The sequence below is a fragment of the Chlamydotis macqueenii genome, chromosome 3 (genome assembly GCF_036417535.1).
Source record: "Chlamydotis macqueenii isolate bChlMac1 chromosome 3, bChlMac1.mat, whole genome shotgun sequence".
Taxonomy (NCBI): Eukaryota; Metazoa; Chordata; class Aves; order Otidiformes; family Otididae; genus Chlamydotis; species Chlamydotis macqueenii.
In genome coordinates this window covers 120,470,887-120,486,561 of record NC_141558.1, presented here as the reverse complement: position 1 = coordinate 120,486,561, position 15,675 = coordinate 120,470,887, and the positions used below count along the sequence as shown (strand labels likewise).

At 40.2% G+C, this 15,675-nt stretch overlaps 1 protein-coding gene across 1 annotated transcript in view; it reads left to right on the top strand.

Moving 5' to 3' along the window:
* The first annotated feature begins 2,708 nt into the window (after positions 1–2,708).
* Positions 2,709–15,675, top strand: part of SPTLC3 (serine palmitoyltransferase long chain base subunit 3) — a 112,977-nt gene continuing 100,010 nt past the window's right edge. Inside the window, exon 1 of the mRNA XM_086744678.1 lies at positions 2,709–2,822. Within this exon, the coding sequence (XP_086600804.1) occupies positions 2,709–2,822 (114 nt within the window). The remainder of the gene's footprint in view (positions 2,823–15,675) is intronic.

The window sequence follows — 15,675 nt, the reverse complement described above, 5'->3', positions numbered from 1 at the left end:
CACCCCTTTTAAGATTTAGTTACAGTCTGAGGTGTGAAGGAGGGACCTCTGCCAGCAGAATGGCAATTTCCATGTCCCATAGAACAGGAGCAAGGTGGAGGAAAACTCATCAGGATTTGATACAGATGTGTATAGCAAAAGTTCAAGAAGTTTACGTAAGTAGGGAAAAAAAAGTTACTTCCTAGCACACAGTAGTCATTTATACATGTTGACAGGATAAAATTGCTAAACTGGTATTCTTGCTTCACCTAGAAAGATTGTCATGATGAGCAATCAAGTGACTGTCTGTTCGACAATTGGGTTCAACAACTGCGGTGCAGCAGCTGTCAGCACATCAGACTGCACTCTCCAGGTCCTTCCCTGCTCCCCTGGCTCTTGGTTCCTAGAGCTAGCTCAGCTTTCGCAGCTGGACATGGCTTCTTGCACCTGTGCCCACACCTCTGGCTGTGCTTTTTCTGCCAGAGATGAGCATTTTGCAGTGAATTCAAGGAAATTTCTTTTTTAAGTAGTGCAAGACTACCTACTTGGCAGGACCTTTCTGTTCTGAAGATCTCATGGCCTCTCTTCTAGAATTTCATACAACCAAGCAAAGCTGTAAAATGTGCACGTTTTCCCTGTGGTTGATCTTCGCTGCCACTAATATCTGATGTAACTCAAAGTAGGCTATATAGCATCCTCTACCTCACGCGTGGGTAGCCTATTTATGCCCTTCTCTCCTCTCCAGCTTCCAGCCTAAACCATTCTGTGATTCTAAATATGAAGTGCTAGCCACTTATGACTTACCATGACCAACAGTTTGTCCTATCACTAGATACTCACAATTAATTTGTGAGTTATCCTTAGAGAGGTCTTAATGAAGCCTAAAAAGGGCTAATTCATACAGAAATTAGGCATTCTTGCCTAGGAAAAACACCAAAAAGACAAAACTTAGGAAATCTGAGTTCTGATGGTGAATCTGGTGTAATTGTGAGGCAAAACACTTTGGTATTTTACTGTTTCTGTGTCATTTCAGTCAGTTAAGGGGATATTTTCTTGACCTAAACTACTACTGTCTTATGAATTGCAATATGCAAGTCAAGGGCTTCTTTCCAAAGATATAAAAATCAAACCTAGTTAGAGATGGACTGCTTTTTCAGTTATGCTACTCGATAGCATATCATGGAGGTTTTCTACAGATCTTAATGGAAGTCTCTGCAGACTAGAGGGTGGTATGAAATGAGGTGAAATGCAGAAGGGAAGATGCACAGATATTTATTTTAAACACAGTTCAGTTCAAGTCTCTTATGTAGAGACCAAAAGTTTTCCAACACATTGAAGATATGCCACTTTGCAAATTACTTCAAAGGAGAAAGTACATTTTAGCAAGTCAATACACGTCTAAGACGAGTTTTCAAACTCAATGCAATGTGTTTACCTGTATATTTTCAGTGGTTCATTTAACATTTAATCTCCTGCATTCCACATGCTCAAGCTGTAGGCTGCTTTTTCTGTATATCACTTACATTTCATTGCCAAAATGACATAGTAATTTTTTCTAATTAAAACCCTCGAAGTATTTTTATTCTCCCAGCCTTTCATCCTTACTGTTTTCCAAAATGGATATTATAATACAGCTTTCCTTTAATCTGTCTCCACACTGATTTTAATTATTTTGAGAGGAAGGGATTCTGTCAAATGCTGCCAGAGATGCCTGTACTTTTGTTTTATCACTAAAATCTGAAACATGAGAATTTAGTCCAGCAAAGACAATATATGTGAGTATTTCCACAGTCAATAAACTCTTGTCTTAAAAACAAGGAGTTATGTTAGCCCTGCTTAGTAGTTTCACATGTGATTAAAGCCTGACTTGTTTTAAAACAAATTAATCAACTTTATAAAAGTCTATTTCTCATTAATTAAAATAGTATGCCCTTTATCCCATTACTGACCAAACTGAGTTTAAAGGGAGAGATCACTCTAGTAAACACTTCTGCACACATCTGCAGGATAGGACCAAATATATTGTTTCCAGCTCTAGATAAAATTTCATTTTAAAACTAAATTGCTTTCCTTTTTCTTGCAGGGTTAATGTTGTGTCTATTATACCACTTATATAAGGAGAGATTAAAAGAAATAAAAAGGAAAAAAAAATGTGTTCTGTTCTACTCAGCGAAATAATACTTTTTTTTTTTCAGCCAATATACTCTTAGCAAGATGAACCATGTAATTTTAAAGATTACTCTGTTAACATTTTTGAAACATTTTACTATTCTACTCTAAATGGAGTAACATAGCTCTACCTTGAGGGTAATAATGAAAAAAAAAATATTTAATGGGAGATATTTAAGAGGTAATATATCTTTAAGTGTCTCCGCCTCTGAATCCACCCACTTCTTGATAGCTGCAGCAGTCTTGTTGACTCATAGAAGCCGTCTTCATACAGTAGCCAGCAATGAGGAGTGTTTTTCAGAGATTTTAAGAGCACATCTCCTACTATGTATTTTGCTTTCTAGCTTGCCGGGGTTGAAGGTGTATGGAAGAAACAGTTTTAAGTTTCTAAGATATTGCAAAAGATAGATCCTTCTCTCATCCCGGAAAATCCTGACAGACCAGTTGGATATCTTTCAGGCCTTAACCAAGAACTTTATCTACTCATCCTCCTGTCTTTTTTTTACAGTGGAAAGACCTGAGACACCCTTAAGAACTGAGAATCTGACTAATTTAAACAGATGGCTAATCCCAGTGCTGTCTGCAATGGACATTTACATCATCATCATCAGAAACAGAATAACCTCTTAAAAAGTGGAATCTATAAGAAAAATGGAATTTCTAAAGGAATGAAGGTAAGGTTTAACTGTTTACCCTAATTGCCTCAATATTGAAAACAAGTGGGAAATTGCATCATTACTTATTAAGCTAGTTTTATGGCGGTCTTAGTCTCCATTGAACAGGTTGTATGGATATTAGGCTTGTGTGTTAAGTTTTATAACTTTGGGAATGGAAGCTGCCTTTTTTTCTGTCGTCCTAAACTGCAGTGGCAGTTGTGAATACTCATGCAACATGCTGTTCGTCTCGTGGACTGATTAGCCTCTAGTTTATATCAAACATAACAAACACATGCATGCTGAAAGGTAGTAGTTTCCTTCTAAAGCTTAACCAATGGTGGAGTTGACTTTGTGATGTATTAATCACTAGTGGAAAGCTGTTTTATCAACTTAAAATGTGTGAGGAGTGGCTTTTAAAGTGTAATTCATTGCTGTACAAGTATAACCAAAAAAATGTAGGCAGGGGAAGCTGTCTTTTCTTGATGCTTACATTACTGCAAGGTTGGTTTAACTGATGCCTGGACGTTACTGATGCCTGCTCTCCAGTCTTGTACTGCTTAAAATCCAAGTCAAATTACCTACTGTTTTCTCAATCTGTTCTCTTTGAAACCAGTGTTTCTCATTTTACGTGAACATTTAGTAGAACTCTTGGCATGTAGCATCCTAAAGAATGAACCACAAAACCAAAGGTATGCTGTTGCCAAAAGAGTCCAAATCTTAAATGTTGTCTGTCTGTGATACTTGTTCTACCTGGGAACATACTGTCTGTCTTGAAGTGTCCTAATTCTGGATCTTGATGTGGTCATTAGTAGAAAGTCTTGTAGTGACTGGAAAAAGACTAGGTTTATAGCGGGGTATGATGGTGAGAAGGAGATGGAGAAGGTTGCTTTTAGAGCCTGAGTACTCACCTGATCATCCCTGTTGAAAGCTTTACATGATGACTGTGGCAAGGGCTCCGCTGTTTTACAAATAAACTGCTATCTTATATCTTTCCATAAATGGGTCTGTCATGCACCTAGCACTCTAATGAAGGCACGCCCAGTGTCATGCTTAATGAACGTCTTCCCCTTAACAGCTTGCAGTGTCTCCCTTGGTATGGGTGTTCCCCAATCATTGGCTTGTGTAGGATGAGGAAAGCAAAAATGCTTGTGCAATGATTGAAAAGGCCTTTCTTGAGATTTGCTTCAAGAAATCAGGAAGCAAATCTAATCTAGCATCCTTTTATATATCACATGTATCTCCTTATCATTCTGTATATTAGCTATTTGCCACAATGGTGTCTGAAATCTTTGGTTTCTGTTTGAACAACAAATTTCAAGAACTAAGTTTTGCCCCTCAATTATCATTAACCTGCTGCGTATGAACAGTTTTGAAAGCAGTAGACTCCCCGAGGGACTTAACTAGGATTTCCTCCTTAATAGGAAAGACATGGTTAGAGAAGTAAAGTAGAATATCACTGAGAGTGAGCAAAAAGGAATAAAGATTGGCCTGAAAGAGATGGCAAAGAAATGAAGGAAATGTGAGTACCTGCTAGATTACTGAAGTCTTACAAGCACCATATGCTTGGAGGAGAAGGGGTTTTACGCTGCTGTGCAACACGTGAAAGAAACACTGAACCACTGGTAAATACCATCCATGGCTGTGGAAGTGGTGAGGAAGCGAAGCCGTAGAAAGTTCAGGAGGCTTATCGAAGGCAGATTTGGTAAGCGTGGGTCTAGCACTGTGTTCTGAATTACATACTATTTCCCCTCTCTTCCTACTTCAAACACAGATTGGGAAAGAAGGAAACAATAACAGACAAGAGTCCGGCATGAACCAGGAATCTCATTCCTGGCAGGAATCTCCCCATTCCTGTCTGGTCTGTTTCCCCGCCCTAGCTGCCTCACCCTGTTTGGTACTTATGCTTTATCCTATTTTACAAGAACAGATACTGTTCCTTCCTATCTGATCTGTTTACACGGTTTATTGCTGTAGGTGTGCAACTTCACACAGGCTTCCATTGTGTTTATATTTGCAACACCTCACTGAGGTGTGCTTCCCACTTTACAACTGGGCTCTGAGGAGCAAGGGAATATGGCAGCTGGGTCCATAAGGAAGCCTGTGCAGGAACCAGACCCAGGTTTGTCATAATTGCAGTCATCCTCCTCCCTTCCTCCCCTTTTGCTCTTTCTCCACCTTGCCCTGACTTCCCCGAACATTCTGACATGCACACAGGTATGCATATATATTTTACTGCATATTCAGTAAATTAATTCACCATTAAACATCTTACATAGGAGGGGAAATACGGTGCTAGGATATTTAGGGAATATGACTGATGCTGGTTCTAGCACTTGAGACCTGTGGCAGTTCTGAAACTCTTGGGGTTAGTTACAGCTGTGTTACTTTACAAGGAGGGGAGGAGGGAGACGTGTTCTGGTTTGAGAGAGGCAACTGGTGATGCAGAGGCTGCAGTGAGGGCATGGCACAGGGAAGGCTTCTAAGCCAGGAATATGTGGCAATAGCTGCACACAATTGACCAACTGGAACATCAGGCTTTGCAGAAATCAGCTCCGTAAACCTTTTTTTGTCTAGAGAGCCCACAGGAAGCACTGGCTTCAGGAAATGCTGGCTTTGGAAACACCGCATTTGAAACTACTGGCTCAAGAACAATGTGTTTTGCATCTTAATGATGTAAAAACATTTTGTGTGTCTGCATGCATGACAGAAATAGAGAAGCGATTCTGATACAGCAAAACCCCCAGGTTTCTGGAGAAAGGATTTTGTTTAATGGGTTGTGGAAGGTAATTAGGGATGATCAAATGTGGGGGAGTAGGGAGGCTGCGTTTGTTTCTAGCAATCTGTGGCATACCAAAGACAGGAAAGGAGGTAGCTGAGCGATAAGCAGTGAAGCATCCTACCAGAAGAGAAGCTGTTGCTTTTGTGGAAGAGTGTCCCACTTTGGGGTGGGACTGCTTGTTTGAATATCTTCTGTGATTGTTTTAAGCCTGACTCACTCAGTTCTAGCTGATAGCACAGACTCCTGTGCAGGAGTTAGACCAGGCCTAGCCACGTCCCCACAACCATGCTGCATCCTGAACTTCCATTCATTGGAAGTTGGGCCACAGTAAGACCTAAGCTTTGGGAGATGGGTCATGGGCCATGTCTTCATTTCATTAGTGCTTATAACACAGGTAGACACTTTGTGTTCTTCCAGAACCTGTAGCCTGGACTTGCCTTTATCCAAAGCACAATGCAATAGCTAACCTATTTTTTTTATGTAACTGTAATAGCCAGGAGAAGGTATTTTCCTAGTGATGGTTTCTTTCACTGTTATATTGCTGTTGATTGGGTGACAGTTGCAGGGGACATTGGATTTTTAAAACAATAAATATATTTGTCCAGTGGAGACATTTTTTTTCCTACGGTACACATGCAACAATTTTATTTATTTGATAGATCATTTCCTTGGATGTCTTAGAGAGCCTCTAAGACAGTATAAAGCTATTACAATTTTTTTTTTCTTGTTCTGTACTGAGAATGGCCATAGTTTGGAAGAAACTTGCAGTGAACAAGACTACAGCCTTTTCCAGGGCTTTCAAGCTCCTTTCTGGAAGCAAAAAAGAGCCCAGACTGTGGTCAAACCTGGTAATATCTACCCCACTTATCTGATAGCCTGAAAATGTGATAGCCTCCAGCATTTTGGGGGTCTAAAATTCAGAACTGATTATATTTACCCTCTCTCCCATGACATCTGGACTTCCTTCTTAAGTGTTCTACTTCACTATGGATTCAGTACTCCAGCAGCCAGTCTCAGTCCCTTCCATGCTTTTGGCTCCCCTGCTTTTCTTTCTCTCCTTTTTGCACTACAATGTCACTTACTCCCTAATGAAGATCTTCAAGAAAACATTGACTGTTTAAAAAGAGAGTAATGAAAGGAATATGCCATGCAACTGTTCTCATAGCAATAATTTTCTTGTAAACACCCCCTGTAATTTCTTTGTGGTCCGGCCTCTCACATGTATAGATAAAACTGACTTCATGTGTTTTTGCAGTAGTTAGGGTAACTGGGGTGTTTTAGATCCAACTCAATATAAATGTTAATGAGTCCTGTGGGGAAAAAAATAAGCTAATTGCCACAATTAGAGTCATGTGATAAGGCTTATTAATAAGAGAAGAGAAAGGAGAGATGGTTAAGGCTGATCAGACTACAGCCTTTCCAAATGTTTCCAGCCTCAGCTGTGCAACCCTAATGATCTACCAGCAGAATCCTTTTTTTTTTTTTTCTGAAATACCTTCTTTTTTTTTGGTATTTCTCTGGGTAAAAACAAACTGAAAGAGGACTTCATTGGCCCCAGCCTGTTTCACCTGCAGCACCTAAGCCTTTTGGACCTGATCCATTGTGCACATGTTAGCAGAAAGTGCAATCTCTACAAGCCCTCTGTTTTTCATAGGTGTAGTGACAAGAAGAAGATAATGAGAACTGGTTTCTGGTCAGAGTTCTCTACCCATTACTATGCCTGTTGCTTCAGCTGTACCACAGACGACCTCCTCATCCACAGTTCCTGCCTTCTCTTCTCCCTGGTTTCTAGCCCCGGAAACTCATTGCTTTGCACCAGCACTCTCAGCTAATAATCACAGGTCTCAGATCCACACCCTTGTTTCTGTCATCTGCCTTGCTATGTGATGAGCTCAATGCATTGGAAGCAGGAAATGTTGAAGACATCTTTCTGCAAACTGAGATGTGGCCAGTGTTATGTGTGTGGCACACATAACAGTCAATGACTCTTGTAGCAATGCTTTAAGTGTGCTGCATGAGACTTTACATGGAAGGCTAGAGATTTTTCACATCGCGTAATAAGTAAGTTTCCAGTAGAGCTGGAGTCACTACCCTGTGAGCACATGAACTATCCTGAAATCTCTAAATTCAGATAATTAAATTTTGAAAGTTTGAGCCCTGACAAAAATAGCATGTATTGATTTGCTTTGGCTTGAAAGACTTAGCATGTCAGGTCTTTAAGGACAGCCTCCTCTTAGCACAAGAACAGCTTGTCCTTGTACTCATGAAAACAAGTAAATGTATCAGGAGACCAGCTTAGCTAACAGATAACCGATGATTGAGCTCCAGTCCAAAAAAGCAGTATACAAGAAGTACAAGCAGGAATGGGCTACAAAAGTGGAATTTTGAAACACAGAGGCATGTAGGGATGGTGTTAGCAAAACCAAAGATATGGAGTCAATGTTTGCAAGGGACATCAAGGGAAGCAAGAAGAGCCTTTACTGCTACATTAGTAGGAAATGAATGAACACAGCAAACGTGGCTCATTGCTGAATGGGGTGGGTGACTTAGTGACTGCAGACAGAGGTGAGGCTGAGGTTCTCCATGCTTTCTTTGCCTCAGTCTTCACCCACAGAGTCTTCCAAGCCTCTCTGTTGCCAAACTACCAGGAGTGGAAGAAGATTGAGTCATGAATCTCTTGAGAAATCTCAACCCAATACAAGCGCATGGGACAGAAGGGAAGCACCCAAGCGTGCTGGCTGATGTCGTAGTCATATCATTTTTGAAAGGTTATGGGTATCAAACAAGATCTCTGATAACTCAAGCATGGCAAATGTTCCACCTGTCTTCAAAAGATAGATCATTTTTAGTAAAGGTTGTTTCTGCGAGCATAGAGAAGAAAGTGTTTGGGAATAGCAAGCATGGATGTACCAAACATAAATGACATTTGACTGACTGTCTTCTATGATGAAGTGACTAGACTTGTGAATGAGGGGAGAGTGATGGATGTCATCTACCTTGATTTTAGCAATACCATCCTTATATGCTACTTAGGACATTATGGTGTTGGTGGGTAGACTGCTAAATGGGTTAATAACTGACTGCATCCTTGGGCTCAAAGGTAGTGGTTAATTGTTTGTACTTTGCCTGGAGGCTGAAGAGGTTTCATATATGGAGGTGGAGGGGGGGAATAAAAAAAAAATCAAGATTTAGTGTTCATCTAACTTTGAACACGAGGATGAATGAGAGTCCAACTGAGGGCCCATCCAGTCTAAATGAGTCTGTGACCCTTTACTGTAAGGAGGCAGCCTTTCTCTGGTGAGTCAGCTGCAGTGATCTAAAAATGGACAGAATTGATGCAGAACCCCAGTAGGGCTTCTGTGGGTAATTACCTGGCAAGTAGCTTATTCTTGCTCAGTAGGGGTAATTAGTAAAAGAAAGCCGTGAAGTGGCTATAGTCCCATTGCCTGTCTACTTATGTCCCTTCAGCATGAGAATTAATTACCTTTGGAAGCTCTAAGTGGCAGTCTAGCTTTCAGAAATAAGTGAGGTCATATGCGTTTTCTACCTGCTCTGCTGGTGAGGGACGTAGCTGGCTGCGTTCCATTGCAGAAGCAAGTTCATTAATATAATGGGCAGAATGATAAGATAATGGCTGCTTAGGGACTATCTGGGTCTCTGTGTGAGCCGACACAGACAGGATGCAGGAAAAACCACAAAACCATGGATGAAATGCAAAAAGTGAACTTACTTTCATTACCCCAAAGCAGCACCTAGGCAAAGGCACACAAACAGGGATGCAGGTCTGTTTCGGCTGCCAACAGATGTATGAATTCTCTCATGGATTATTATTTTTTAATTTCTTTTTAAAGAAAATTAACTTTTGTTGTGGCTAGGACTGTGGCATTAACCAGCAAAACAGAAAATTAAATTTCCCTACAATGACCAGTGGCTCAGCTAGAGAATTCCTGCCATTCCTGGCAGCTAATTTTTCCACAGAAAGCACTTTTAGAAAGCAACCAAGCCAGAAGTTTTGTGAGAATGGGAACCCTTCTGCCATGGCCAGGTCCCAGCTCTGCGCGTGCTGCACCCCAGCCTGCTGGGTTTGTGAGAGTGATTATGTGAGAGAGTTGTCATTGTGGGATGGATGTTGAATTGGGAAGAAAAACGTCATTTAAGGAGAAGAACAGGCAGCAGGAACCAGCAGTATTGTGTGCCAGACTGAAGAGCTGGAGAATTTAGCACTTTAGGATGTATTAATTAAGCCAGATAGCTATAACACTCAGCAAGATACCTTTAGTATAAAACTACAAGGTGAAGAGCTGAATTTCTAGGGCAGATGCCCATGTCCTCAGCACAGAGTAACGTTTAACCTGTTCTAGCCGCATGAATTTCTCCCTCCCCAAGTATTTTTAATTTCTGGGAGAACATCCAGTGTAGATGTAACACAGCAAAGCCTTGTATGTTCTTCTGATCATCTCAGTCTTTTTGGAAATTATGCAGCTGTATACTTTCCTTCATTTATTTTGTCAAGTATAGGCTTTGGTATGTGCTCTGTCATTTCTCCCTCTTCCAAAAAATCTGGGTTTCCCTCTCAGCTGATGAAGAAGTGAGGATTTGTTCACTTAGCAACAGGTATACGGAATGACAAATTTGTGATGAGGAGCTGAAACTCAAAGCCATTTCAGCTGACATCATGCTGCAGTCTGCTTCCTTCAGGAAGTTGCATTTGAGTTTCTGCTTCCATGTTGCTGCTGATGATTCATGTGGACTGAAGAGCTGCCATACATCCCTCTCTATGACTCACATGTAGCTATCTGAGACTTCAACCTGGCTAACCTTCTCACAGTCACAAAGCATGCAGTTACAATGGCCATTTGTATATTCTTGAGCTTCTTGGAGCTATTCTGGAAGAAGTCTGTCCTTGTATTTCAATTTTCTGTCCATTTTTTGTGTCTCCGCAAAATTTTGTGTTTGTTTTCTGAAAGGAACATTTCTCCCACTGGGGTGTCCAGGTTGCACTTCTGGAAGGTAAAGGTAGCTGCGATCAGGTGTTTGTGCACCTGAGATTTGTAAAGATCACACAAGCCGCTGCCTGGAGAGGGCAGGATACAGATGTTTCCACCCAGTCCTAGCAGCCATGTGTCAGTGAAGGTAGAGATTTAGATGGGAACCTTGAAGGCTAGGGAATAAAACTTGAGAAATAAATTTAAGACCACCTGTGCCTGTCACATTGTACCTCATTTTCATCTGTTCCCTGAGAGAATCCCAGCCCTGTGATCTGATCAAACATATCTCAGGTCATCTGCTGATCAACCGCAAAGTTACAGGTGAGACACAGATACCAACACCAAACAATGTTCAATGTGAACAAGCTTTTGTTGAAGGCATTTCATGGTCCAAGAAAGCATTTGAAAAATATATTTTCCCAGCTTTTTAAGATCATGTTCATGTAAATTAATGAGTTTGAGCTTTTGAATTTTCAGCAGTTTCTTGACATGAGGCATGCTCAAAGGGAACATTTTACTTTGTCTCTGCCGCAAAATGTGTGTCTGCATTTCTCTTGATGTTATATCTTCTTTATATAAGGCATTGCTCTCCTCTGCAATCCTTTTTCTTGCATCATTGTTACATAAACAGCTTTTTTTGTTTGCATATGTGGGTGGTAAGATTGTTTCTGAGGTTCTAGCAGGTACCAGGTTGTGCTAGTCCCAAAGGGAGAAATCTTCTTGGTTTTTAATTGTTTGTTTTGGTCACAAAGGAACCAAACCCTGTTTAAAACTGTTTTGATGCAATCTCCACCCCTTTTCCTCTCTTCTAATCACAATCACCCTTTACCTATGTCCTGGTTTTGACTGGGATGGAGTTAATTTTCCTCTCAGTAGCTGACATGTTTTGGATTTCGGATGTGAAGAATGTTGATAAACACACTGATGTTGTTGCTAATGAGACCGAGGACACTGTTTGGCTTCCCAGATTTTGCTAATGTGCAGGTGCAGGAAGTTGGGAGGGATATATCCAGAACAGTTGACCCGAAGTGGCCACAGTGAGTATTCCATGCCATAAACAATCACGCTCAGTATATAAGTGGGGATAGGCTGGTGAGCTCTCGCTTTTCTCTCACTGTTCAGAATCGTTCCGGGACCTTTTGCAGGTTTTTTTTTGTTCGGTGGTTGCTACTCAGGATGGACTGTATTGGTCGTCGGGTGGTGAGAAATTGTGCATCATTTGTTTTGTAAATTTATTTTTATTTTTCCTTCTTTTAAAAAAATTATTATTCCTATTGTTATTCTTATATATATACACAGTATTATCTCTTCCTTTGCTGTCCTAGTAAACTGTCTTTATCTCAGCCTAGGAGTTTTCTTTTCTTCCCAATTCTTTCCCCCATCCCCTGGGGAGGGGGAGTGAGAGTGAGTGGCTATGTGGTACTCTATTGCTGACTGGGGTTAAACCACAACAATGAGCCATCACCCTTCATTTCTTTTCACTTGCTTTAAGTTATAAAAGAACCAATAGTGACATTTTTATGAGCCTTTAAGTATTGGATTGGTGCATCTGTGGGTGAATATGTAAGGGGTATTACAAAGTAGATTCTGCTTTGTGTGGAGTGTACAGCCTAGTTTCATCACAGGTTAAGCAAATAATCTAGGAAAAATCCCACGTGGGTGGAACTTGTCTATTAGCAATTTTTTGCTTTCAGTACATTTCCTAACAGTGTCTCTTCAAGTTGAACTCAGAACCTTTGTTTCGAAAGTCTAATTCTTACCCATAACCAAGCAGGAGCAAGTACAGATTCCAAAACAAAAATGAGCATTTGCCAAAATCTACACCTTTTAAATGAAAAAGTTAATATTACTGATTTTCGTTTGGCGACGAGTACACTGTTGATATATGCTAAATCTAATTGCTTGTTCTTAAAATCTACACTTGTTTTCAAGGGATAGAAAACTTATAAATTCTGCAATGTGTCTTTATTTTCAGATGTATATTGATGGAACTGGTATGTTGACGTGCGGTAGTGTAAAATGTTGGATGTGCTGTGTGCCTTAGTAAGACTTGCCAAAATAATGAGTAAGTTTGTGTCCTGAGAGAGGAAACATATGCTTTGAGAACTGAGGAGTAGCTTAATAACATTCACTTTCACTTTGTGTTAAACCTTTTGTCTCAGAGGAGGTGCAACTTACTGCATCCCTGAAAAGGAATTAATTTGCCTCCTCACTTCACTTGCTTACTAGTGAAAGGTAAAGAAATAAAGTTCTGTAGAAGATTACTGTTTTTAACCAGAGATATATAGGATCAAGAAGGGCTGCAAGGAGGCTGTTCTTTTTTTCTGTCTATTGTAAGGATGGATAGCTGAGCAGGCTGGCCCCAAAGTCCTGGCCCTTGGGCATTGGTACTCAGAGTAGAAAAGTAGCAGAGGACTTGTTACAGCAGCAGTTTTCAGTATAAAGTAATGTCTACAAGATCCTTCCATCTCCCTACATCTACAATGTCTTCACAAGCACAGAGGTTCACCTGTTCATTTCCATCAAGCTTTTATCTGCACTTCATTAGCACCTTGGCTCTTCCTAAATTTCTGTTGTGACAAGAGAAATCTCTTTTCTTTATTGCCTCACTGTATAAAGGAAGTCCTGTCATCACCTCTTTGATTTGGTAAAGAAATCACTGTGGCTTTTTCATTAGAGATCCATCTCTGGAGGTTATGCAAGAGTGAAAGTCAACAGACTCTCTGCTAGTAATGAACAAGAGTGTGTTACTAAGCGTGACAGATCAAAAATGGAGCTCTGTCAGCTTCCATCTCACCCCCAACCCAAAGTATCAATTAATTGATGCTTTTGACAATGTTGGCATCAACTACTTTATGCTTTCAGCACAGTATAATTAAATCAAGCGAATCAGAAGGTAGAAATCTGCTTTACGCAGAAATAGGTGGAAAATATTTTTAAATTTGCAGAAATAAGGTACTATTAGTCGTTTTTTATATCTGTGATTCAGTATAACTGGAGACCTTTTGAAAACTTGTCTTGCATGTTGGCTAAAAATTACATGAGTTTATGTGAAGTGAACCATGACTTGATTTGATTTTGTCAGTATTAATATCGGAAACTTTGGCTCTTTTGACTGTTTCAGTATGAACTTGATAAGAAATGAACCTTTGTAATCTTGTGATTTTGTTATAAAGATGTTAACATTTACAGGAAACAAAATTTTATTCAATGACAACTTATTCTTAAAACGTCAGGTAGGCATGCTTATTTTTATTCCCTGCTGAACACTTCATAGGTGTCAAAAATATCTGTGCTTGGGGAAGGGGAGTGTTGTATGACGGGGGGGGGAAGCCCTAAACACCTACAGTTTGTTCCTTCAGCATGGTAGCATTATACAATCTCAGTTGGTTTTGACTTTGTTTCCTGTAGAAACAAGACTTATTTAATGATACTATCTGTCTGTCAACTCCTTAACAACTTGTGAACTAGTCAGCCATTTTCAGTCAGATTTGACAAAAGCACCATCCACTCTTTCCTTAAAGTAGGCGTCTGGGCAACAGGAGAAGGGCCCCGCACATTCCCTGTTGAAAGAGAAGCTGCAGTGTGAAATCATTCTTCCAGCACCCTGGAGAAAAGGAGAAAGGAGATTTGATCTATGTCCCAAATAAGGAGGAAGTTTATCAGTGTGTTGCTTCGTTTGACACAAAAGTCAGTCAACATGAGACACACGTAGAAACCTAGAATTTATTATTCCCAGAGTTCACAGTGCTCTGTTTACTTCTGCTCTAACTCTTTTCTGCATGATGCATATCTTATCATTGCATTTCTCTGGAATTTATTTAGTCTGTAAACTTTCTGAGATGAAGACTTTGTTTACTTCTTGTAAAATGCTTGGTACACATAAGAGCAGTATCTATTAAGTGTACTTTCATTCACAGGGGTTTTCAACAAAGTCTTCCTGCTTTTTCAAATATCAATGATTTCTTACCAGTATTGTGTAAAGCAGTTGACCTGTCTCTTGTACTAGTTGCTGCTAGTAAGTCAGGATGGAAAAGTGTATCTTGGTCTCATTTCTAGTGGGACCTTTCTCCTCTCCTCAGTTTATCTACAGATGAAACTTGAGTTCAAGTTAAATGTTACACTCCCTGTTTTTTAATTCAGTTCTAATTCAGTAATGCATCAGTTCTTCATTTTTAGAAGAGACTGGTCCAAAGGTGAGCAAATTCAAACTCATCATTGTCATCTGGCTGGTGTTTACGCCATTCACAAAGGCTGCAAGATTCAATCCACCTCGTGTTCACCAAATATCTCACCTACTCAGCAATGATGTTCTAGTGGGAGCTGTAGTTCAGGACATCAGCACACAATGGAGCGGATGCAAACCTCTCACTCTGTGACAGGTAGTTTCTTGGGCTTGTGACAGTCTGCTTGGCCTGAAGGTTGATGGTTAAGCATTTTAGGGCCCTTTAATTACGTCTTCCTTGAGATTTAGGCAATCATAATGAGAATATTTTGTTTTTCAAGACTACACATAGAATAACCTAAGTAGTGTGAAAAGCCTGTTAAAGAGCTTTTAACCAGATATCCAAGGAAGGCTTCTGCCTTAAAAATGTAGTCTAAAAGACTGGCAGAGGAAAGTTTGAGGCTTCTTTAGTGTTCTTGTTATTTTAAGTGATTGTTTGCTGGGGAAGCTAATAAATTTATCTGTGCACCCTGACATTTCTCAATAAGTAACCACCATTGTTGACTGCCAATAATTTGTTTGCAGACTTCGCTGTTTGCTGCGTATTCCTATCTTCCTTTTTTCCAGCCCCATACATCCTCCTGGCTTATAGCTAACATTTCAGGGCTACATTAGTCACTATTGCACAGTGTGTTGCATTCTAGGCTGGGCTATGTGCCCGCTTAGCTGTGCAGCCAAAAAAAACCCAGCCATTTTCCACGGGACTCACACGGGGTTTGCAATGCAGTATTTCAGCAAAGGTATGAGAGATGAGCATTGATCATGTGTAAGCAATCTTATTTGCCAACTATACTTTCTTGGAATAGGAAACAGCTTTATTTGTGAGATCACGATGATAAACAGAGTTGTCAAGTCTGATGATAAATCTTCTGGCACAAT